Source organism: Diabrotica virgifera, chromosome 8 (assembly GCF_917563875.1).
Source record: "Diabrotica virgifera virgifera chromosome 8, PGI_DIABVI_V3a".
Taxonomy (NCBI): Eukaryota; Metazoa; Arthropoda; class Insecta; order Coleoptera; family Chrysomelidae; genus Diabrotica; species Diabrotica virgifera.
The window spans coordinates 183,697,257-183,723,832 of NC_065450.1; the positions used below are offsets into that span (position 1 = coordinate 183,697,257).

Sequence of the window (26,576 nt, forward strand, 5' to 3'; positions counted from 1 at the left end):
TTCCACCCCCGAGAAGGGGTGGGAACCGCCCCCAAGACAAAAGCACACATCGGCATAGGGTAGACTTTGTTTCTTGGGATATTCCCTACTTACTGTAAAAATATCACGTAAATCAATACCCTCATTGACTGTCCTATAATCCTTCTTCATTGAGTAGGTATGTGGTCAGGTGGGATATAGAAGTTTAGGCTGTAGGTACTTTATACTGCTCCATTAAGATTGAGATTTACAAGGAATAAAAATAGGCACAAGTAATTTAAATAGATTCGAATGTATTTATTTTCGTAAAAAAGCTTAATATACATATATATACCATTAAGACAACACATGTGTACTATTTATAAAGTTTTTGTATCAGTATTGCTAATAACAATATGCAAAACACTTAGTAGTTATCACAGTTTTTATGAGAGTATAAATAACGTAAAAATATATTTAAGCCTTATCAACGGAATTAGCACATATCCAGTTTTGCGGAACGATTTAACGATATCCGTTATATTTTACATGTTTATCGAAAAATTATCATTTTTGTTTATTTATTTACATCAGTTTAGGCAAATGTAGCCTATTATATACAGGAAAATTCTTTTTGTCCATATTTCATCCGTAATCTGGATTTTCATTATGAAGGTTAATGTCGTCGTTTTTACCTTTATATACAGAGCTCATGGAACTTAATATAAGTAGATATATTATTTACTTATGTTCGTGAACCTTTCTTTATATATTTCTTTTTCTGTATTTCTCAGAAAAATGATATATAAGTCATAGTAGCTATACTCTGAGAGCTGTATTATGTGTTGCATTTTCAGTTTCTTTCTTCAGTCAATACTATTCAGAGATGACAGTCAGTTATCTTATGATACTATTTCCTCTAGTCCAGAAAGCCACTGCGCATCCGCTAGGAAAAATATTCTAATTCGGATTTTTCGCACAATCTTACTCAAAAAGGACTCCTTTTAACAAATTTGCATGTTGCCAGGACCAAAAGGTGGTCAAAAATTTTTTAAACGTTTTTTTTGTTTTTTTCCTAAAATTATTTTTTTTTGCATGGAAAAAAGTTTTTTTTAGGTTTTTTGGATCATTCCAAACAGAAAAGGTTTTTAGTGGCTTTTCTCTAAAAATGATAGTTTTTGACATATAAGCGATTAAAAATTGAAAAATTGCGAAATCGGCCATTTTTCACCCTCAAAAACTAGGTGAAAAACTGAAAATTTGAATGTTGACAAGGTAGGTAGATATTTTTTAAACATCGATTGATGAAATCCCGAATTTGCAATACAATATTCAAAACTTCTTTGTTTTTTAATTGCTAATGAAGCGTGCGCGACACTATTTTCCACCGACATTATGGTGCAAATGAAAGGAATAAATTCGTTATTTCGTAAACCCGCGGCTTTAAGGAAAAATCCCGAAACAGGTCGATTTTTATTTTTTAGTTATGATATTGTGGCATATATGGTATACTAGTGACGTCATCCGTCTGGGCGTGATGACGTAATCGATGATTTTTTTAATGAGAATAGGGATCGTGTGCTAGCTCATTTAAAAGGTTCTTCAATTCTCTATTCAGTAATGTAAACATTTACATAATTATTTATACAGCGTGTCCTTCTACTTCTTTTTTTGTCAAATTATTTAATTTAATATAAATTTTTTGGACACAATGTATAAATAATTATGTAAATGTTTATATTACTGAATAAAGAACTGAATAACCTTTCAAATGAGCTAGCACACGACCCCCATTCTTATTTAGAAAATCATCGATTACGTCATCACGTCCAGATGGATGACGTCACTAGTATACCATATATGCCACAATTTATCATAACTTAAAAATAAAAATCGACCTGTTTCGGGATTTTTCCTTAAAGGCGCCGGTTTACGAAATAACGAATTTATTCCTTTCATTTGCACCATACTGTCGTCGGTGGAAAATAGTGTCGCGCACGCTTGATTAGCAATTAAAAAACAAAGGAGTTTTGAATATTGTATTGCAAAAAACACCTCGGGATTTCATCAATCGATGTTTAAAGAATATCTACCTATCTTGGCAACATTCAAATTTTCAGTTTTTCACATAGTTTTTGAGGGTTAAAAATGGCCGATTTCGCAATTTTTCAATTTTTAATCGCTTATATGTCAAAAACTATCATTCTTAGAGGAAAGTCACTAAAGACCTTTTCTGTTTGGAATGATTCAAAAAACCTAAAAAAACTTTTTTCCATGCAAAAAAAATAATTTTAGAAAAAAAAGCAAAAAAAACGTTTAAAAAATTTTTGACCACCTTTTGGTCATGGCAACATGCAAATTTGTTAAAAGGAGTCCTTTTTGAGTAAGATTGTGCGAAAAATCCGAATTAGAATATTTTTCCTAGCGGATGCGCAGTGGCTTTCTGGACTACTCGGTCTTGGCAAGTTCTCCACAATTCCGTCATATATTATCCTCATTTTTCTTTTCACTGTAGAAGTTTTTCCAATATTCGAAAACCAGTTATAATTTTCTTTTCGTGGAAAACTAACAGCTTTCAATTTTGGATGTATTGTTGTAATATGTTTTTTCAACAAATTACCAGTCAAGAATTTCGATAAGATCAAATATTTCTTATTTTGGCTTAGCCTTTCGAGCTCACTTGTTAATTTATTGTATGATGTGAAAATTTACGTGAAGTTTGGGTTCAATTGGGGCTGCTTTTTGTACTCCTCTTTGTTGTTTTCAGTTTCATACCAATAGGTTTGTAATATGTCCAAATCTTTGATGATAACAAAATCACTATGTACTTCCACGTTTGGTAGTGAAAAGTCTGCAACAAAAATGGTGGTGTTAGAATAGATTAAATAAAATAATAACAAAATTAATTAACAATACATTTTATCAGAAACTACTTAAGTATAAAAATACATTTAGGTAAATTGTAAACTTAATAGAAGGCCTAAATATAAATAATACCTACTATAAGTAGGTAGTAAAAAAGAAATTTGCAAAATATAAGTACTACAAATACAGTGGCTAAATAATTTAGCAACGATACTATTCGTAGTATATTTTGTAAATTTCTTTTAATGAGCAAATTTAAGTGAGGCTAGTTAAATTTTGATATCACAAGAAAAAATTATGATAATTAAATTAAATTAAATATCTTAGACTCAGTCTTAGGAGAAATACGCCCTGAATATGTACAGAAGTGAAGAAAAAATGCAAAGAAACGAAAAAAGGTTACCTTAAATACATGTCAAGCAAGACACAACAAGTCTAAGATAATTATAATAAATTAAGGAACCAAAGGCATGTCCTTGTAAAAAAAAATAATACTGACCGTTGGAAATGTTTTTCAAAAGAAATGGAACATGCTTTTATGGTCTATAAAGGGAAAAGAAGCTTTATAAGAGGACAAAGAATTGAGGTGAAGGAACTAATAAACCCGAAATAAATAGAAAATGATTCATGGAATGACTAGGTAAAGAAGCTGTCTACAGCGGAATAATCAATAACGTTAGAATCAGAAATACCAGAAATAAATTCAAAACAAAAAGTTAATATAAATATATATCAAATTTAAAATTTTAATACAAAATGAATAACCATTTTCAATTTCGTTGCAACACGAAACTACAGCCGCATCAGTATTCCAGTTCAATCAGAGAGTGTAGAAAGCATCTCTACCGATTTCGAAACTTATTAGTCTCTCATCAGGAGGCACATATGCTGCTCTCTCTGACCCAACTAGGACAAACCCCGGCGTGCAGTCACGGATTGCAACGAACGAAATGGCAGGGATGCTCTAGCGGTAACTGCTATCAAAAAACTAAGTTTTCAATCTAATAGCACATAAAATTTTACTTGGTAAGACGAAGAGTAGAAAAGCTGCATGTAAGGATAGGATACCAAATGAACTGCTAAAATATTTTAGAATAGGTATGATCGAACAACCAAACGAAGAGATACTTCTGCTCTCTCAAACCCATAGAGCAGAAGAAGTAGAGAATGACCGCTAAGCAGATTGATTGGTGATGTGCCAGTATACATAATATAATAAAAACAATATAATATGATAATATTTCGGACACTTAATGAATCGTGAGAAATATAAACAGCTGTAATTGAAAATAGAAGTGATGAGAGATGGCTTAAAAGGCATAGGTAAAAGCATAGATCAAGAAAGATGCAAATACTTTAACCCATCAAGCTCATTACAGAGATAAATTTGCCCTGATAATTGCCGACTTCATAAAAAGAAGTACCTTGAGTTTTAATATTAAACCTCTCCGAGATCCTTAAGATCTTATTGTGGGGATGAGACTGTTTATGCTCGGTCATGGAAACTCTGTGGGAGATGTGAGTATGGTTAAATGGACTCCAAGGACATCTTAACTCAGAGTATCAGGAGCTACCACTGTTTCATTAGCTTTCTTTTGAGGTGAGCGTCTTTGCGTTTATTTGCCACCACAAGCAAAGGAACGAAGTAAACAAGGACCGAGAACAACGCAACGGCAGTCATCCGTGAACTATAAAACTGGATTCCGTTATACAGGGTGTTTCATTAATAATTGTCCATATAGTAACTGGAGAAACCTTAGCCCAAAATACGAAGATTTAACCTGAAACACTTAAATACAATGTGGTTCCTTACTAAGTTACAGGGTGTTTTATCTAAAAATTTTAAAATTATTTTTGCTCAGCATTTTAAAACTATTCGACATATCCTTTTCATACTTAGCAGAAAGTGTGGGTACTGTACATTCAACGAAATTATGATAAACAAACGTTTCTAGCTACTATCAGAGGCGTACGACAGGGGATGGTGAATGGTTGACCCTTGTCAAATTCTACGCCACTGGAGAAATTACTATTTTAGTGTCATTTTTCGATTTACCAATACTTTCTACGTAAATAATATACTCTACATTGGTAACGATAAAGTCAGTAGTTTTCGAGATATTTGAAGTTAAATATGAAACGGCACCGTTATTTTGATTAATTTATTTATATGATTCATATGATTAAAATTTAAAAATTATTTGTACCCAGTACTTTAAAAATATCTGGCGTATCCTTATCATACTTGGCAGAAAGTGTAGGTACTTTACACCCTACTAAATTAAGACAAATAAACGTTTCTAGCTACTACCAGAGGCGTACGACAGGGGATAGTGGCTGGTTGACCTTTCCCAAATTCTACGCCACTGACGAAATTGCTATTTTAGTGTAATTTTTTGATTTTCCAATACTTTTTATGGAAATAATATACTCTTCATTCGTAACGATAAAATGATTAGTTTTCGAGATATTAGAAATTAAAAATTAAGCGACACAATACATTAATCAAAATAACTGTGTCGTTTCATTTTTAACTTCAAAGATCTCGAAAACTAATGACTTTATCGTTACGAATGAAGAGTATATTATTTTCATAGAAAGTATTGGAAAATCCAAAAATTGAACTAAAATAGCAATTTCGCCAGTGGCGTCGAATTTGGAAAGGGTCAACCATTCACTTTACCCCGTCGTACGCCTCTGATAATAGCCAGAAACGTTTGTTCAACATAATTTAGTAGTTTGTACAGTACCTATACTTCCTGCCACGTATGAAAAGGATACGTCGAGTAGTTTTAAAATGCTGAGCAAAAATAATTTTTAAATTTTTAGATAAAACACCCTGTAACTCAGTAAGGAACCACATTTTATTTAAGGGTTTTAGGTTAAATCTTCGTATTTTGTGCTAAGGTTTCTCCAGTTACTATATGGACAATTATTAATGAAACACCCTGTATACTTCCGAAGATGAACAGAATCCGAGGAAAAGTAGTCAGGATAACCTCTATAAAACTCAGGAAGGACCGAAAAAGATTCGGCGAGCATGAGAAGTGCAGTTAGGATAGATTTAGTGTATTTACAAAAGATCTCTCAGTAATTCCAATAATTGTCCTATAAAATCTGGTGTCCCACAGGGCAGTGTTCTTGGGCCAATATTATACCTGATATAGACAGCAGATCTACCCTACAATGATTAAACCATCAAGGAAAAGTAATCAGGATAACCTCTACAAAACTCAGGAAGGACCGAAAAAGATTCGGCGAGCATGAGAAGTGCAGTTAGGATAAACTGCTGGTCAAAAGTTAGGGATATAGAAAATTATGCTGATTTTCATAGTTGATCTTTTCGCGAACAGACGGATTCTGCAATTTTTTTATTTTAGATTTTTCTTTAGTATTTACACAATTGAGAAAAGGTTTAGTCAAACTTATTTTTTGTACTTATACCGGGTGGAAGAAAAGAAATGTTTTTCTTATGTTAAGTTTGAGACACCCTGTAGGGAGAACGAGGTAAAAATGTGAGTATACATCAGAATCGTATTGTAGTCTTATGTTTTGTGAACATGTTGTTGTTTGAATGTCCCTGATATCTTTAGAAACAAAAAATAGACGGTTTTGTAATTTAACATGTGTTTTAATCGAATCAAAAGTTTGAGACACCTTGTAGGGAGAAAAAGGCACACAGGTGAGTATACCTCGATATTATGTTGTAGTGTCGTATTTTGTGAATATTTTATTTTTTTCATTTCTCTGATATCTTTAATAACAAAGAAACTAGACGGTATTACTCTTTAATATGTGTTTCTATGTTTAACATGTGTGATGTGATGCATGTCGTCAGTTAAAACACATATTAAAGAGTATTACCGTCTAGTTTCTTTGTTATTTATTAAAGATATTACAGAAATCAAAAAAATAAAATATTCACAAAATATGAGACTACAACATAATATCGAGGTATACTCACGTTTGTGCCTTTTTCTCCCTACAAGGTGTCTCAAACTTTTGTTTCGATTAAAACACATGTTAACCGTCTATCTTTTTGTTTTTAAAGATATCAGGGATATTCAAAAAGCAAAATGTTCACAAAACATAAGACTACAATATGATTTCGATGTAAACTCACATTTGTACCTCGTCCTCCCTACAGGGCGTCTCAAACTTAACATAAGAAAAACATTTCTTTTCTTCCACCCGGTATAAGTACAAAAAAAATGTTTGAGTAAACCTTTGTATAACTGTGTAAATACTAAGGAAAAATCTAAAATAATAAAAAAAAATTAGCGGAATCCGTTAATCTGTTCACGAAAAAATCTACTATGAAAATTCAGCAGAATTTTCTATATCCCTAACTTTTGACGAGCAGTTTAGATTTAGTGTATTTACAAAAGATCTCTGGTAATTCCAATAATTGTCCTATATAATCTGGTGTCCCACAGGACAGTATTCTTGGACCAATATTATACCTGCTATACACAGCAGATCTACTCTACAATGAACAATGATGAAACCATCACTGGTACGTTTTCAGATGATGCTGCCATACTTGCAGCCGACGAAAATCCAATTATAGCATCTAACATTCTACAGATATAATTGAATGAGATCAAAACATGGTCAAACAATTAGAGAATTAAAATGAATGAAACAGAATCAGTCCAAGTGACTTTTATCTTGAGAAGAGACCAGTGTCCCCCAGTTTCACTGAATAATATCCAACTTCCTCAATTCTCTAGCACCAAATACCTCAGAATACATCTTGACTCAAAACTCAATTGGAGAGAACATATTCTTAAGAAGCGAAAACAAATTGGCCTAAGAATGTAAGATCTAAACTGGCTAGTAGGTAGAAAGTCGAAAATGGCCCTAGAAAATAAAATCTTTGTCTACAAAGCTGTCATAAAACCTATCTGGACGTAAGGAATCCCACTCTGGGGATGTGAGAGCAAGTCAAATACAGCCGTAATTCAAAGAAGCCAGCGAAAATACTGCGAACGATAACTGATGCACCTTGGTATGTATCAAACCTAACACTTCATGAAGACCTAAGAATCCCGTTCATACAGGATGTGCTCACTAAATGTTGCACTAAATAACATGAAGGACTGGAATCACACAGTAACCCTCTACTTCAACCTCTAATAGAACATCATACCGATAGGAGACTCAAATAATCTGGCCAGCTGACCTAAAAAACGGTTAAGGTGGTCTTGTCACTGGAGAAGACCTCACCAAGACCATAGGAGTCCTTTGCATCGTAGCCAGCAAATTAACTTATGCAATCTTATTTGTGCTTTGATTGCTAAAGAGTATGACTTAATAAAAAAATATTTAGATATTGTGGAAGCCAAGCTACCCCTTTATCTGCGAGTACTGTCTACTAATAACAATTGAAGTCGCTGAACTGTTTTGTTTAAAATCCAATTTTATTTTTTTCCTACACAATCTTACGATTTTCAATTAAATAAATAATATTTACACAATGAATACCTTTGATTTGTTTTATTGTTTTAGATCTGAAACAATGTTATAATACACGTGGAAAGATTACCATCAATCTAGAATCTAGACGAAGGCAACATTTAAATTATTTGCCTTATGAAACATTTATTAAACGTACATAAACATCACAAGGCACTATTTGTAAAAATTGCATCATATGATTTGATTTAATTAATTGATAACCTAAAGAACAATAATCTTGGCGTCGTTGTGATTTTGTTGCTGAATAGGTACTATTAATTACTAATAATTAACATAATTATAAATAATAGTTTTGCTGTATAACGAAAACTAGAAACGTCTTATATTTCAATTCATTTAGAGACCGCCATCAATACCCTTACAGGTTTCAAGCTCGTCAGACTTAAGATTTGTGAAATAATGTAGAAAAAAGAAAAGTGGTGGAATATTTGTATAGAAAGGGTGTCCGAAACGTTAAAAAATTAGTGCAATTGACTGAACTCGGAAAAAGTGCAGTGTATGAGACAATAAAGAGGATAAAAACTGGCATAGATATGAGACATACGCCAGTTTCGAGTAGACCGCCTAAGATTCGCGGAAACAATTTAAATTCTTTAGTGGCTTTTAGGATGACAAAATCCGCGCCTAGAGTTTCGAAAATTAGCGAACAGATTTGGAAATCAACGAAGAATAAAAGTCTGCCCAGAAACTGTCAGCATGTCACTGAAAAAACAAGGCTACATCCAAAAAAAAATTCCTACAATGACACCTCTGCAAAGGCAACGAAGAATTGATTTTTGCTAACGTTTTCGAGAAGATAATTTTAATAATGTCTTTATATCTGATAAAAGTTGTTTCCAGGTTGGTGCAAATCATCTAAAAGTCATATCAAGAGAAAATGTTACCGTTCAAATTTCCAAATTTCCCACTAAAATAAGGGTTGGGGGAGCAATATCTCAGCGCGGTGCTACACCTCTCTGTATAGTTAATGGTACTGTTGATAGTGCGAAATATTGTGACATCCTAAATGGTTTTCTTCTTGAAGCGGCTTATGTTTTATATCCAGAGGGGTGGCGTTTTCAGCAAGATAATGCAAGATGCCATACTTCTGCTTATACTCCAGCTTGGATGCAAGAACACGAATTGGCAACAATTCCGTGGCCAGCAGCGTCTCCAGATCTTAGCCCCATTAAAAACATATGGGGATTGATGAATATTGAAGTGTAACGAGCAGCGACACGAGATAAAGAAGGTTTGATTCGGTCAGTTTTACAGGCCTGGAACACCATTACCGAAAATTATGGCCTTGCCCTAGTTTCGGGTGTACCTGGACGTTTAGTTAAGTGTCTAGATTTAAATGGTGGTTGCATAAGTAAATGAGATGAATTATTTGTTGAAATTTTATATTTCAAGTGATAGAAATAAATGCCGTAAAATTATAATTCTGCTTTTTTTTTCCGGATACTTTCTAGACAGACTATAGATGACTTTCTCTGAATGAATCAAAACAAACCCGAATGCTAGTATAGAATTACAACAAAACAAAGCGATGCGGGTGCCGTGGTGGCATCTGCTTCCAACAAGCCAAAGTTTTACTCTAATAAAATTAAAAATAATATTAAAATAAAACTTTTATTGAAACCAATTTTCTGGTAACGCCTTCGCGGTTTCTATAATTTGCAAACCATACGAATACTGAGGCAAAGAAGGCTAGGGGAGATCTAAGAATTGCATCTCACTTCCTGCCTGCTCAGCGCGGCAAAAATTCCAACGAAAAATTTGGTTCACGTACTCTGTTAGGACTAAACTAATAGAATGTTTGCCATGCCGAGTAGGCAGGAAGTGAGGTGCAATTCTTAGATCTCCCCTAGCCTTCTTTGCCTTAGCATTCGTATGGTTTGCAAATTATAGAAACCGCGAAGGCGTTACCAGAAAATTGGTCTCAATAAAAGTTTCATTTTAATATTATTTTTAATTTTATTAAAGTAAAACTGTCGCTTGTTGTAAGCAAATGTCGCCACGGCACCCGTATCACTTTGTTTTGCTGTAAGTCGATACTAGCAGTCGGGATTGTTTTGATTCATTCAGAGAAAGTCATCTATACACTCTCTGAAGAAAGCTAACGAGCTTGATACCGGTAATAAACGGAGAGGCAGCGCTGAAAAATCTCTTTGAATTTACTATAGCTAGATTTTTCACAGTTGATTACTGTGAGTGTGTAGAAAATCATACTGCGGTCGGTCAAGCGAAACGTAGAACAGGGGTTACTGAGAGGGTATCAAAGTTGCTTTCCTACGAAGGTAATTAAATCCATTTAGTAAGGCTGAAAATCAGCACACGCACTCTAAATTAAATATAAATAAAAGTTATTATAGTCGGTCAGCTGTATAATGGGACAGAGCCGGTCGGTCGGCCCCAATAGTCGATTGAGGAAATAAAGCATTTTGGCTCGCAATTTTTTCGTCCAGCATGGATTTACTTGAAATTTTCACAGAAGATAGGGAATAGTCCAAGGATCATTTTCTATACCATGCCGCTATCATACGCTAAAACCTTGGGGGTGGTTGCCACCCCATCTCGGGGGTGGGAATTTTTAATTCCCACCCCCGAGAATTTAATTAAAACCATGTAATTCGATGGAAAAAGTGATTCTAAGAAAGAAATGTTTTTTAAATTTTCTTCGTAAAACTAATATTTTTCGAGTTATTCGCGCTTGAAGATAACAGTTTTTCGACGAAAAAATCGATTTTTTTAGAGGGTTTTTTGAGAATACCTCGAAAAATATGCATTTAGTCAAAAAAACTGTAGATATCAAAATTGTATCTCTTAGTAATATAAACCAAACTCTTTTCCAATAATATCTTTAGACCAATACAAACCGAGATACGGCATGTTAAAGGTTAGCTTTTTTCGTAAAATGCATAATTTGAAATATTCAATGCCAAATAATGAGAAAAATTTTTTGGACCAATTATACTATACTACCTCCGTAACTTTGGAACCGTTCATTTTAGAAGGGTTATGCATAGGGCCTTTTTTACTTAAAATTTAATGTAGAACAATTTTGTGTAGAGGGTTGTTCATGCTAAACCGCTTAGTTTTAGAAATATTGACGAAAAACTTAAAAAACTACGAATTTGCAGATTTCTCCCCCCTCTCCCCCCCAAACCCGACGCCCAAAATGGTGTGACTTTTTTCTGAACATTATGTGGACCATATAGAACAATTTGGTGTTGGAGGATAACTTTCACTTTGGATGTCTGGGTTTGGATCTAACTATACCATACTATTAGGCTTTCTTAACATTTTGTTATTTAATTCATTTGCTTATGTTCGATAATAAAGAAGATAAATATGTACTTTTAAATTACAAATGAGGTATGTTGTTTGGTTTCTACTGTTTCTACCTCTTGTAAGGTTCTAGGTGGTGGCAAACGCTGTCGTAGTCTTCTGCCAATTATGTCACACACATGTTCGATCGGGTTAAGATCTGGACTATGCAATGGCCAATTCAAAGCCCGATGATTTACCTGCTGTAAATATTCGATTACAGTCTGAGAACATGAGGTTTTGCATTACCGGTGAGCCGATAGCATGGTAGCTAAGTCCTTCGCTATGTAAGATCACTGCTTGATCACATTCATCGCGGGTAAATGCCTTGTAGCGCTTTCCAGTTCTACCAATTAACAAAAAATTACGTACTTAATTGAAACTTTAAATAATAAATCTACTAATCTTCACAACAAACCAGACACTTTTTGACTGTTAATAATTTGACATCTATTAAATTGCTATGTTTACATAGCCTACTTTGAAAGTGAGGATTTATTGATGAAAAACATGGCTAGTTGTTAACGTATCTAACTTTTTTATTATCCAACATAAGCAAATGAATAAAGAACAAGTCAATAAAACCTATGGCTACAATTAAGTTTTAATTTCAATTTTTTACATGTGCTAGATTATTCCACACTGTGTTCCGAACTTTAAGGAAAGAACACAGTATGATTGTTACACTCGGCATAAAATGACATTTACCTGTCTAGCGACAATATTATTACATTGATTTTCTTAAATAATAAGGCTATAACATACTAAAAAAATCACTCAAATCGGACAACAACTTTAGGAAATTCGAGACATCTAACATGTCCCAATTTTTAGGTGTTCCGGTAATTTTTCGGCTTATCTAGCGTATATTATCATGGTCATTTTGAGAGGTCGTAGTAGTTTACATAAATAGGGCTTTTCATTCACAGCCATTTGTTTCGAGCTGCTGTCATAAGTTGTATAATCCGTGTATATTAATATTATACACAGATTATACAACATATGACAGAAGCTCGAAACAAATGACAATCGATGAAAAGCCCTATAAGTGAATCTTTGCAAAGACAATGAAGCAGAGTTTACTTAGTAACAAGTCTCTATTACACAAAAGTAAAAATATTTTACCAAAATTTTTTGGAAGAGCTGTGAAGGGTACTAAGTACGAGGGTTTCTGTTGTGCTTGGTACACTGGTTCCCTTGGGAATATAACTGGTTCAGTCCAATATCTTCCCTTCCCCAATTTGAATTCTTTAGTCTTATCGTTCTTACGGCGTCCATGTTGCTTAGAATTTTCTTTTAATATCGATTTTGGAAAAGATCGATTTTTTTTATTAACTACTCGTTCGATATCTGAAACAAAATAAGACATAATAAAAATTTTGATTCGTGTTATTGTGTTATAAATACCCCTGTATATGCGTAATATATTATTACGACGTATATTTTTATACGTCTTATGATTGTTGCTGAATGATTTTTTTTAAATATGAAGTAGTTTATCATGTATCGTTGTCTCAAAAACGAATAATTCGTCAATTTTATAATTAAAATATGTGCGAACGTGTTATTGCTACTTAAATTTTTTAAAATCTTTAGGATTGCGTTTGAACTCCACGTTTTAACAATTTTTGTCACATGAAATATCAAATAAATAAAGAATTAATAAATGGTACAACAGCACACATCGCTTTGCCTCTGGTTATAGATTGGTATTCAATAAGATGATACATGCATGTTTCTTCTGTTTCTCGACGTCATCAGCCATCCGAGTAGAATACGACCCCATGACCAGAAGGAAATCGATGAGTCTTAGGAAATCCACAATTTCAGTGAAAGATCCCACATAAAAATGATGTTCGTATCATGTTCTAAGCATATACTACCAACATTCGTCGGAGTATATTCTTTTTAGTATATGCGTAGTACAAGCATAGCATGTACCTTAAAAAACATTCTAAATTTCATGTTCTTTGCATATACTTTAAAGTATATTCTCGTACCGAATATACTGAGTACATTCGTGTACGTAGTAACTCGGAATATTCATAAAAGTTTATTCTTAGAATATACCTTTATCGAATATTCTTAGCACATACTTATAAGTACATTCTTAACACATACTTATAAGTAGATACTATTCTTAGAATATACCTTTATCGAATATTCTTAGCACATACTTATAATTACATTCTTAACACATACTTATAAGTAGATACTTTTAAAATATCTTAAAAATAATATGTATGTATAGGAAGTATAATATTAGCCTTATTATCAACTTCGTTATATTTTAGAATAATGAATAAAATTTATGTATGTAGGTAGTATTGGACGAATTTCATTTCAAAATTGTTGTATGGTAAAAAAGTTTAACATTAATTGTATTAACGTTTATTATTAAAAATTCGTTTTCATAATTGAAATAACTTTACCATTTCGAGTTTATCATGTGTATTTTTACATCGTTGGAATTTGAATTTAGGTACATTCAATTCAATACGGGCCATTCCAGAACCAAAGCATGACAAAACCCACGGCTTTGGTGTTGCCAACCGTCGAGTAAGCTTTTTCCGTCAACCTTAAAAATTCCCACTTTTATAAAAAAAATTCCCTCCTGTTCACAAAATCTGAGAAGATATGTTTAATTATTTTTAAATATTTTGATTTTTTTAAATATTTTACAATTTGGACTGGAACAAAAATTTCCTTTTTGAGTTAACTTTTCCCTTTATCACTTTTATGTTGAAAATTCCCTTGAAATTTCCCTCCGTTTGGCAACACCTAACCACCGGTGCATCGATGTTGTTATTCCACAATACATATCCCCTTAACCCCGTCTTGTCTTATTCTGACCATTTCTTACCTGAACAACGGTAAAATATGAAATCGAAAATAGGCATTATTTGTATCTATGCAGTGTTAAGGATGAAGACGAATGATAAAGTACTAGGACTAAAGAACATACATAATCTCCTGTATTTTGTTTGCGGTGCTTCAAAATAGGTATAATCTATTTTGGTAACTCAATATTATTTAATAAATACATATAAGTAAGTACATATAAGTATATAAATTTTAGTTACTCATACATAGTTTAGTTTAACTAAATATTATAATATAATAGTTTATATAGATAACTGAAATTTATAAATATGTACTTACTTTTTAAGTAATATTGCAGAATGTAGGTACTAACTACATTCTCATTTGTCATTAAAATATGTACATATAATAGGTATTTGGTAGAACCAGTAGAACCTAAGATGAGATTAGGTGATGCTGAAAACATACTTCTGAGCAATAAGCACTTAATAGCACTTTCTTAGTCATTTTATCAAATAGTCTTAGTCATCAAAATTAGTCATTTTATCCAATTCCGGGCCTATTTTGAACGTATATTTTTAATTTTTTCACTCCCGAGAAAATATTTTTTACCCCGTATTTCCCAATTTTTGTAAAATGGAGGGGATGTAGAATTGTAAACTTTTTCTTATATAATAATAGACAATTTCAACTACCTTTTCCCAAATTTTCATCCTTCCTTTATTTTTTGGAGGTTTTCGTAAAATTTTGTGTTCCCTCATCGGGCTATTTCGGCAGAGAGACGCTATGATGTTAAATACAAAATAAATAATTAAATAAATGGCACAACAGAACACTGTTTTTACACTGTTAATTTTGAATCATGTTTGCCAAACTTCCGGCCATACTGCCGATTACAACCGGAAGCCTGAGTCTAATTTGTCACCTTTTATGCCATATTTGGGTCATAAGCTCTCATCCGACACCTCATTTGTCATTCTATTTGTTCTAATAAAAGAGGAGTTGTGTTCACAGACATAATGAGGCGAATTATTGTCTTGCATACTGCCAATCAATCAAAGTTTTTTACATAGATAGTTTGAAGCTCCTAATCTTATCCATATATGATAGATAAAAAGGTAAATAGATAAAAAAATGTTTAATCATATGCATTGAGAACGTAAAGATAAATTATTAGGGATTTATTGAATCGAGTATGGTCGATCGTTAAGATGTTATGTTATGTTAATCGAGAATCGTTAAGATGTCTACATCTAGATAATAACTTGATATCTACATCTCCATATTATTGAAAATATATATCACGTAATAGTCGGGGAGGAAAGTATGCTAAATGTGCAGTCACTCGAGCGTTATGGGGACCTATTGGGTTGTGAAGATTAGGTCCTAAAACCAAAAAGAAGTTAAGTTTTCCATTTTAATGGGGACTTTTTCCATTTTTAATTTAATTTTCCATTTCCAACAATTGTTTTTTCCGATTATAGCGCTATTTATCCATAATTCGAAAAAATACCTCGAATAAAAGTTACTTATTTTCACGTAAGGAATCCAAATCTACAATAAAAAATAGGGGCTCCTATTTAAGATTTTAAAGTAACCCCCCACTCCACCTCCGGAGGGGGGTCGTGTTTGGTGTCATTCGATAGATTTTTCATAAATAATGAATAAGTGCATTTTTCAGTTTTTCTATCTGCTCTACATTTTCGCGAAATATCGCGGGATTCGTATTTAAAATTATAAATTTACCCCCCACCCCTGTCCGTGGGGAGCCGTATTTTGTACCATTCGATAGATTTTTGAAAAATATTGAGCAGGTATTTTTTTGTTTTTCGATCTGACGTTTATTCGCGAAATATCCGCTTTTTTTGTGAATCTTTGGGACTCACCCATTTCCTTATAGTCTAAGAGCTAGAGCCGAAAAATCATCGTTATAAGTAATATGAAGTTTGGCATGTGAAATGTGTCTATTGTATATTGATAATTACGACCCCTTTCAGGCTGACACCTCAGTGGATACAGGAAGTAGCAATAAGGGATGAAAGGGTAAAGTTAGTATAGTTTTTAAAGGTTTTCACCTCCTATTTTGTTAAACCTCCATCGATTTGCATGAAAATTGGTGACTAGTTAGAACATAGCTCAGGAAATAAAAATGATTTGGTGCCAACTTGCACTTTTACCCTGGGGGTGGATACCACCCCTTCTCGGAGGTGAAAACGATTTTATTAGTAATAACCCCACAAATCGATGGGGGACAAATTATAAGTAAAATTTGTTATATCATGTTATTAAAATAAATCAATAGTTGTTGAGTTATTAAAGATCAAAGATTTGTCTGTTTAAGAGCACATGCGTGAAGTTACGGATGATAAAAAAATATTAATTAATTGTATATTACTAAAATATTATTTTTATATTATTTCGATATTATAAATTTAGCAAAAGTGTATTCGAATATGTCAAATGTACCCATTATTGGACACCCCCAGTTTCTGGACATATTCAGTTTATAATGAAAAAAAAAAAAAATCAATTAAATATCGAAATAATATAAAAATATTATTTTACTAACATACAATTAATTAACATGTTCTTTTTATCATCCGTAACTTCACGCATATGCTCTTAAATAGACAAATCTGTGATCTTTAATAACTCAAAAAGTAGTGATTTTTTTTAATAACATGATATAACAAATTTTACTTAAAATTTGTCCCTCTATCGATTTGTGGGGTTATTTTTAATAAAATAGTTTTCACCCGCGGGAAGGGGTGGTATTCACCACCAGGGTAAAAGTGCAAGTGGCACCAAATCAGTTTTGTTTCTTGGCGTATGCTCTAACTAGTCACCAATTTTCATGCAAATCGATGGAGATTTAACAAAATAGGAGGTGAAAACCTTTAATGACTGCACTAACTTTCCCCTTTCATCCCTTATTGCTACTTCCTGTATCCACTGAGGTGTCAGCCTGAAAGGGCTCATAATTGTCAATATACAATGGAAACATTTCACAGGAAAAAGTCCATATTACTTATGACGATGATTTTTCGGCTCTAGCTCTCCGTCTATTACGACCTACTCAAATCGTCAGATTTTTGAAATATATACTGTTTTGCGTGTACTCAACTTACCTTATCTTAATCTGACGGTTTCGAGTTTTTTTAAGGATAGATTTTTTTTGGCCCCCTTTAACGAACTCTTCTGTATTAAGCAACAATATACGGCAGAGGTACATTTACAGGGTACAAGGTTTCTCCTCATGTGATAATCTGACGCGCTCGAGTAACTGCAGAAATCCCCGCTTGGGCTCCCCTACCATAATAAACTGAAAATCCACGAGGAAAATAAAATTCCTGTAGCTGGCTGTATATCATAAATCACAAAAAAATACAGGATCCTTTGTAAAAGGTATATTTAAAAGATCCCAATAAGGGTTACATCACAAAACAAAACTTTTTGGATTAACAAGTCCATTATCAGTGTTAAAAATCCAATAGCATGCATGCGTGAGCGACCAAAAAGATATGGGTAAAAACCCTTTAAAAGTTGCAAAATCTTAAATAATACTACATAATATTATGAATAAAATCGATGGATGTTGCAAATATTCCTGGATATTACCCAGGGCAACACAGGACTCTAACCCAAGTGGATGTGATATGAAAGGGATGAACCTCACATATTGAGAATTGAGTGTCGACTCAGAGTCCTGTGCTGCCCTGGGTAATATCCAGGAATATTTGCAACATCCATCAAGTTTATTCATACTATTTAGTTTTATTTAAATTCTTGCAACTTTTAAAGGGTTTTTCACTCGTAAAACGAGTAATCCGTTTGCATTAATTTAATGCCGAAACCCCCTGAAACTCCAGAAGATGAGCTGCCTTAGGCACCAAGTGCTCCGTGGGTCAGATCTGATGGCGTATTCGCGTTCAGCCATTCCAAAAACTCTCCAGTAATCTATTTGCATCAATTTAATACCGAAAACCCTCGAAACTCCAGTAGATGACGTCCCTTGCAGTGACCATGGTCACCAGGTGCTCCGTGGGTCTATTCTAATGGCATATTCGTATTTGGTGACCTCAAAAACCCCCCGAGTAATCCATTTGCATCCATTTTATGCTGAAAACCCTAGAAACTCCAGAAGATGACGTACTCCAGAAGATGAGGAGTAGCGATCCTGGACAACAGGTGCTCCGGAATTAAATTCTGATGACATATTCGTGATTAGCGACCCCAAAAACCCAAGTAATCCGTTTGCATAAATTTAATACCGAAAGTCCTCGAAACTCCAGAAGATGACGTCCCCTGCAGTGACTTTGGGCACCAGGTGATCCGGTGGTTTTTTCTAATGGCATATTCCTGTTTAACGACTCAAAAAACCCCGAGTAATCCATTTCTATCAGTGCAATGCCGAAATTCTCAAACTCCAGAAGAGGACGCCCCTTGCAGTGACCTTGGGCTCCAGGTGCACAGAGAGTTGGTTTTAATAGCATATTCATGTTTAGCGAATTCAAAAACCCGTAAGTAATCCGTTTGCATCAATTTGATACCGAAAGACCTCGAAACTCCAGAAGATGACATCCCTTACAGTGGCCTTGGGCACCAGATGATCCTAAGGTCTGTCCTGATGGCATCTTCGTGTTTAACCCCCTCAAAACCCCCCCAATAGTCCAGTTACATCAATTTAGTGCCAAAATCCATCGAAACTCCAGACAATGACGTGCCTTTGTAGCGACCCTGGGCACCAGGTACCCCGAGGCCAATTCTGATGGCATATTCGTGTAGATCCGTAAGTAATCCGTTTGCATCAATTTGATATCGAAAGCCTTCGAAGCTCCAGAAGATGACGTCCCTTGCAGTGACCTTGGGCACCAGGTGATCCAGATGTGTCTTCTGATGGCATATTCGTGTTTAACCACCCGAATAGTCCAGTTACATCAATTTAGTGCCGAAATCCATCGAAATTCCAGACGATGACGTGCTTTGTCGCGACCCTGGGCACCAGGTACTCTGGTGGTCAATTCTGATGGCATATTCATGTTTAGCGACCCCAAAACCCGTGAGTAATCCATTTGCAACAATTAAATACCGAAATCCCTCTAAACTCCAGAAGATGACGTGCCTTAGTAGCGACCCTGGGTACCAGGTACTCCGGACGTCAATTATGATGGCATATTCGTATTTAGTGACCCCTAAAATCCGTGAGTAATCCGTTTGCATCGATTTAATGCCGAAAACCATCGAAACTCCAGAAGATGACCTCTCTTGCTGTGACCTTGGGCACCAGGAGATCCGGGGTCAGTTCTGGTGGCGTAATCGTATTCAGTGACCCCAAAAACCCCCCAATTATTAAATTTTGTTCCTTAGTATACTGATTTTGACTTTATTTTTTATATTTATGCAATTTTGGATGCATTTTATGCACTTTACAGTGCAATTATGCATTTCCACCCATTTTTAAGTAGCAGACTTTTTTTCTGACGTCATCCTGAACATAATGCAAAAAACTGCAAGTCTCTAGGTGCTGTATTTAAAAATCTATTTATTCAGGTGTTTTTAGTGCTAAATGCCCTGGTCTATTTATACTTTGGGTATTATTGTTATGTATGTACAAATATCCGTTACTACTTGAAGTTACATTACATGAGTTACACTACATGATAATTTAATCATTTATGCACATGTTCATACAATTTTTTTTCTCTCATATTTGTATCAACTTTTTAAATTTTAAATTTTTGGATTGACCATTTGCAATAGTTGTTCAAATTCTTCGGTAGTTATTTTTAAATGGTTTTTATATGTATCTTAATCTACATTTTTACTACTTCACTTAGAAAATTAGACGAAGCTCCAAACGCCTCACGTATCCAATTAAGAATCCAAATTTTCCTTTGTTTCTTTTTTATTGCTTTTTTCTGGATCTCAAGCTCATGTATTAACATATAAGCAGTCAGCAACCACTTGAATACCCTCCAAAATCACCTTTGCAATGGATATTTGTTATTTTATTTGACGTCCAAGTAATTTACACGATCAAAGTAGCTTCCAAGTAGCGCGCGCAGCGTCCAAGTTGACTTGGACTAAGTACACTTGGATGCAACTTGGATCGTGTCACCCCGCCTTTAGTATTTGATAACGTTATCTTGATTTAGATGCTATCTTCTAAAGGGGATTTTTGGATTTCTAATTATTTAGCTTTTGAAGTGCTATTAAATGTATTAAAATTATTAGAACATCAATTCTGATAGTTTAGATATCTAAATAGATTAAGTTTAGACATACCTGGCATTGATTTGAGATCATTTCCTCTGGGTTGAAAGACAGGTTCAGGTATCGTGTAAATGGTACTCTTATGCCCATTCCTACATCTGGTTCTTCTGCCTGTGAACAAAATCCATTATGATTTTATTTGGCAACATATGGATATTGGTAATTATCATTAAATCAAAAATTTAAGATTTTTCACTCTGTGGTCAGGAAGATCTAGCGATTTATCTGTACCAGTACAATATGGCAACAGTACGACTAAATACTAGATAAAAAATTCTCAAGCCAATTCAGAGCAGAGAGAGGGGTTAAACAAGGATGTGTTTTGTCAACTCTGTCTTAATTAATGTATATTGATATTAAACATGTAATGAGGTTGGCCTTATAAGGATGGTTCAATGGAGTAACGGTGGGTTACTCCAATTAATTTAAAAATGATGATGACACTACATTATAGCAGCAAATGATTAAGAAGTTCTAGGTCTCTTGCGAACAGTTGAGTTGAAAAGCATCAAATGTGGTCTCACAAGAAATCGTTTCTAGTTCGAAGATGGTTTTGAGTTGTTCTACAACTTCCATTAGCTCATTATGATCATATTTTCAAAGTGTATAGCTTAATTTTGAATAATTCTTTTATAAAAAAGATTTTACCAAACGCCATTTTGTTCATGTTTTTCAAAAGAAATAATTTCCATTGTGGTAAAATCAAATATCTCTAACAGTGTAGTAGGAGATACAATCATAACAATTAAATTATTAATAACAAATTATCTTACGGGGTTTCAGTTTGGTATCCTCGAAAAATCGAATCTACCATAAAAATACGTCAAGGCACTTCCTTCTTCTTCAGATGCAAATCCCCGAATGGATGTTAGTGATCACATTTTCCATTAACTCTCTGTTTCTGGCAATGTTTATCAGAGATTGTATGTTTCGCAGCCATGACATATTCTTGCGTCCTATTCTTCTCTTGCCTTCAATTTTACCCTCGATTATAAGTTGAAATAACTGGTATTTTTCGTTTCGCATGATGTGACTTCGACGACGAAAGAGGAAATCTACAAGACATATCTTTCGAAAATAGAGAAACAAGTGTAGAAATTACAAAGGAAGAAATATTGTATGCACTAAAGAACACCAGCAACGGAAAAAGCCCGGGCCAGATCAACAGCCTATTGATATCCTTAAAATAATAGAAAATGAGTACATGGATGTCCTCTTAAAGCTCGTTAATGAAATTTATCAGTCGGGTGACATACCCAATGAATGGTTGACCTCAATATTTATTTGTCTCCCAAAAAAGAAAAATGCTAGAGAATGCACCGACCACCGTACCATAAGCCTGATGTCTCACACACTTAAGATGTTTTTAAAGATCATTCATAAACGCATTTACCAAACACTTGATGTGGATATCGAAGAAACACAATTTGGATTCCGTAGAGGCGTAGGTAGGTACCCGTGAAGCTCTTTTTGCATTCAACGTACTAATCCAGAGATGCTTGGATGTGAACCAGGATATGTACGTCTGTTTCATAGGTTATAACAAGGCTTTCGATAAAGTCCGCTACAAACAGCTAATGACCTTCGAATTATAACAAATCTATATTATAAACAACAGGCACACATACGCATTAACGAACACACATCAGAAACAGGGGTGTGTATTGTCACCACTACTATTCAATGCATACTCTGAAGAAATTATGAAAATAGCTCTTGAGGGAGAAACAGCAGGAATAAAGGTAAATGGAACGCCAATTAACAACATTAGATATGCGGTCGATACTATCATAATAGCAGACAACCTTCAAGACCTCCAAAAGCTAATGAACAAGATAGTTGAGTATGGAGAAGAATATGGATTATCAATAAACATCAAGAAAACTAAATTTATGAGGATATCAAAGAAGCATGGACACTTCACGCGTCGACTACTAAAACGTTTGAAGCATTCGAACTGCGGGTGTATAGAAGAATCCTAAAGATATCATGGACCGAGCATGTAACAAACAACGAAGTCATGAGAACAAAAGACTGGAATTAACTATTTAGTGGGAAATAAGCCACAATTAAATTGAAAAAATAATTTTATTACCGTTTCGAAGCCCAAATCGGGTTTCGTTGTCAAAATACAAAATACTATTAAAATAAACAAAAATATTGTTGCTAAGTAAAAAAAAAATCTTCTAATAATTTATTTAATCTGACTCATTTATATTAGCAATTCAGACGTATATTATACATTTTAAAGTAGAAGACTTTAAAATGATATCGCCAATATTTATGAGTTGCGTTCCTGGGACGACTTTACTAAAAGATAGTTCATTCGATTACATGAAATCAATCCCAACTCAAGAATATCCGTCACAAAAAAAAATCATAGCATGTGATCAGTCTTTAAAAGACAAACAAATGCAACGATGTCAGTAAATTAAATGTAAGACCAAATACTTACGATGTCGGGATAGTATCACGAGGTTTTTTCCAGGTTTTCCCTCGTGATTTACTATGGAATCTCTAACGCGAGAATTTACTGTCATCGTTGCATTTGTTTGTCTTTTTAAAGACATATCACATGCTATGATTTTTTTTGTGACGGATATTCTTGAGTTGGGATTGATTTCATGTAATCGAATGAACCATCTTTTAGTAAAGTCGTCCCAGAAACGCAACTCATAAATATTGGCGATATCATTTTAAAGTCTTCTACTTTAAAATGTATAATATACGTCTGAATTGCCAATATAAATGAGTCAGATTAAATAAATTATTAGAAGAATTTTTTTTTACTTAGCAACAACATTTTTGTTTATTTTAATAGTATTTTGTATTTTGACAACGAAACCCGGTTTGGGCTTCGAAACGTTAATAAAATTATTTTTTCAATTTAATTGTGGCTTATTTCCCACTAAATAGTTAATCATAAAAATGCCACAAGGAAATAGCTTCAGAACAACAAAAGACTGGAAATATTGGAAACCATCAAGACACGAAAGCTGCAACACCTGGGACATGTTATGCGTAATGAGAGATACAACATACTTCAATTAATTATACAGGGGAAAATCCAGGACAAGAAAAGTGTAGGAAGAAGAAGAATCTCATGGTTGCGTAACTTGAGGGAATGGTATGGATGCACATCAACCCAACTATTCAGAGCAGCAGCATCTAAGATCAGAATAGCCATGATGATTGCCAACCTCCGTCGCGGATAAGGAAGAAAGATGATGTGACTCAGATATGCCGTTTTCCTTTTCTTGATGGCTTCGAAAAGTTGGCGTTCTTGGTTGATTCTGTTAAAGACATCTACATTTGTGACTTTCGCCGTCCATGGTATCTTTAGGATACGGTGATAAAGAAACATTTCGAAGGCTTCTAATCTATTGATATCTCTCGTTATGAGTGTCCAGCCCTCTACGCTATATAGTAACACCGACTCCACCGACCATACGTAGCACTTAGTAAACCTTAGTCTCAGTTGAAGATCGAACTCTGAACAGGTCAGCACCTTTCTGAATTTTACGAAAGGTTGTCGAGCTTGGTCATTGCGACATTTTACTTCCCTGTCCGATGCCCTGTCTTCAAAAAGCCACGTTCCCAGGTATTTAAATTTGCTCACTCTTTCAATGGACTTGCTATTCAGTGTTATGGTTTCATAATTTCAAGAGCGAGAGAGGTGTTAGACAAGGATGCGTGTTGTCACCTGACTTATTTAACATTTTTGGTGAACATGTCATGAGGATGGTTTTAGAAGGATGGGCCGGTGGAGTAACAGTAGCTGGTAGGAAAATCTCCAATTTAAGACTTGCTGATGATACTACACTTATAGCAGCAAATGAGCAAGAAATATTTGATCTTCTGCGAAGAGTTGAGTACGAAAGCAATAAAGTTGGTCTGAAAATCAATAAAGCTAAGACAAAAATAATCGTGGTCGACAGGTTCGACACTATTCAACTGACTAACATGTTACAGGAATACCAGATAGTAAACACCTTTATCTATCTCGGGTCTACTATAACTAACGATGGTAACTGTGAAGCAGAAGTTCGGAGACGTATTGGTATGAATGGCAAAAAATGCGATGAGTCGCCTAACTAAAGTTTGGAAAGACTGATCTATCTCTCAAAATATCAAGATGAGACTGATGAATGCCCTTGTATTCTCAATATTTCTATACGGAGCAGAGACTTGGATTCTTCGCGCATGCGAGCGCCAAAAATTGATGCCTTTGAGATGTGGTGCTGAAGAAGAATGCTGCGCATACCTTGGACAGCTCATAGGACAAACGTTTCCATTCTAAACCAACTCAATATAAAAAAAGCCTGTCCACAATATGTCTGCAACGAATTCTGCAATTCTTTGGTCACGTGGTTTGCAGAAGTGACGACAGTTTGGGGAGATTAATTGTTTCTGGAAACGTTCCGGGGAGAAGATCAAGAGGACGATCACCAACTAGATGGTCTGACCTAATAAAGCATTCAGCTGGAAACTCATTCTCCGATGCTCTTAGAGCAGCCGAAGATGGAGACCAATGGAGAAACATTGTTAGGAATATTGGAAGAAATCACGATCCTCAGTAATGGGGAAATGACAAGAGAGAGAGAGAGAGAGAGAGAGAGAGAGAGAGAGAGAGAGAGAGAGAGAGAGAGAGAAACCTCCAAATATAGTGAATAGTTGTTGAAAATCAATTAAGACACCATCATCAGCATATCGTATGTTGTTGATCAGTACTCCATTCACTTTGATCCTTATCTCTGCATCTGTCAAAGACTCATGAAATATGGCTTTCAAATAAATGTTAAATAAAAGAGGGGAAGCACACGTCCCTGTCGAATGCCCCTTCTTATACCTATGTATGTGTTGGGATATAGAATTGTATATTTTTAATTGTGCCGTTTAATACCCGTACAAGTTTACCGAGGTACCGAGGGAACATAAAAGTGCATTCTCAACCCTTCCCCCTGACTCCTAGACTATATCTATTACGCTTATACAGAGCCGTGCAGTAGTGATGTTGATTATAGTTACTTTCGAGTATTCGTTACAAATCGTTACTTTTGTATAAAGTAATCATTTACAGTATTCGTTACTTTGATTACTATAATTACTTTTGTATTTGAGTACCGGTAATCATATCGAGAATCGTATTTCTCAGTAGGTAGGTATTTTGTATAGAGGTATTCCGATATAACAACGACCTTCACCGATCTATTTAAGGAATAAAAATGATTTGATTACTATGATTACTTTTGTTAATTTTGTATTTGAGTACCGGTAATCATATCGAGAATCGTATTTCTCAGTCTTCACCCTCACGCCCTTAAAACGCTTCATACCGATAACGATATTCGATAGCACTCGTAAAATACCGATCCCGTCCGTTACTCGCTGGGATACGATTGGTAGAAAGTAATCAAGTGTACTGGTTGTAAGTTGTAGATACAATAGTCGTTACTCGCTCTGATACGATTGGTGCGAAGTAATCAAAGTAGATACAATATTCGTTACTCGCTCTGATACGATTAGTACGAAGTAACGAAGTAATCAGAGTAATCAAAGTAATCAAAGTAACGATTTGCCGCTCTGTATAGTAATCGTTACTTTCGGTATTCGTAAGTAACGAGTACTTTGTAACGCTTACATACTTTTTCAACATCTCTACCGTGCAGTACATCTTTTCAATATGATGCAGGTCTTCGAAGTGCCGCCCCTTAAATGTTATTGAAACATAACTTTTATTTTTATTAAATGAAACTACACAAAATGAACGAAAACTTTTATTTTAAAAACAAAACATACTTTAAGTTAAATGAAATATGTACCCTTCTGACTTTAATTTTGCAAACTCGTCAATCAGATTGGTGTAG

General features: G+C 34.4%; 1 protein-coding gene across 1 annotated transcript in view; it reads right to left on the reverse strand.

The window, feature by feature from the left end:
* Positions 1-252: 252 nt before the first annotated feature.
* LOC126890751 (uncharacterized) overlaps positions 253-26,576 on the reverse strand; it is a 65,855-nt gene continuing 39,531 nt past the window's right edge. The window contains exons 2-4 of the mRNA XM_050659922.1: positions 20,722-20,820; positions 12,739-12,963; positions 253-2,809 (exon numbers count right to left, since the gene is read on the reverse strand). Of these exons, the coding sequence (XP_050515879.1) occupies positions 2,667-2,809; positions 12,739-12,963; positions 20,722-20,820 (467 nt within the window). The 3' untranslated portion in view covers positions 253-2,666. The remainder of the gene's footprint in view (positions 2,810-12,738; positions 12,964-20,721; positions 20,821-26,576) is intronic.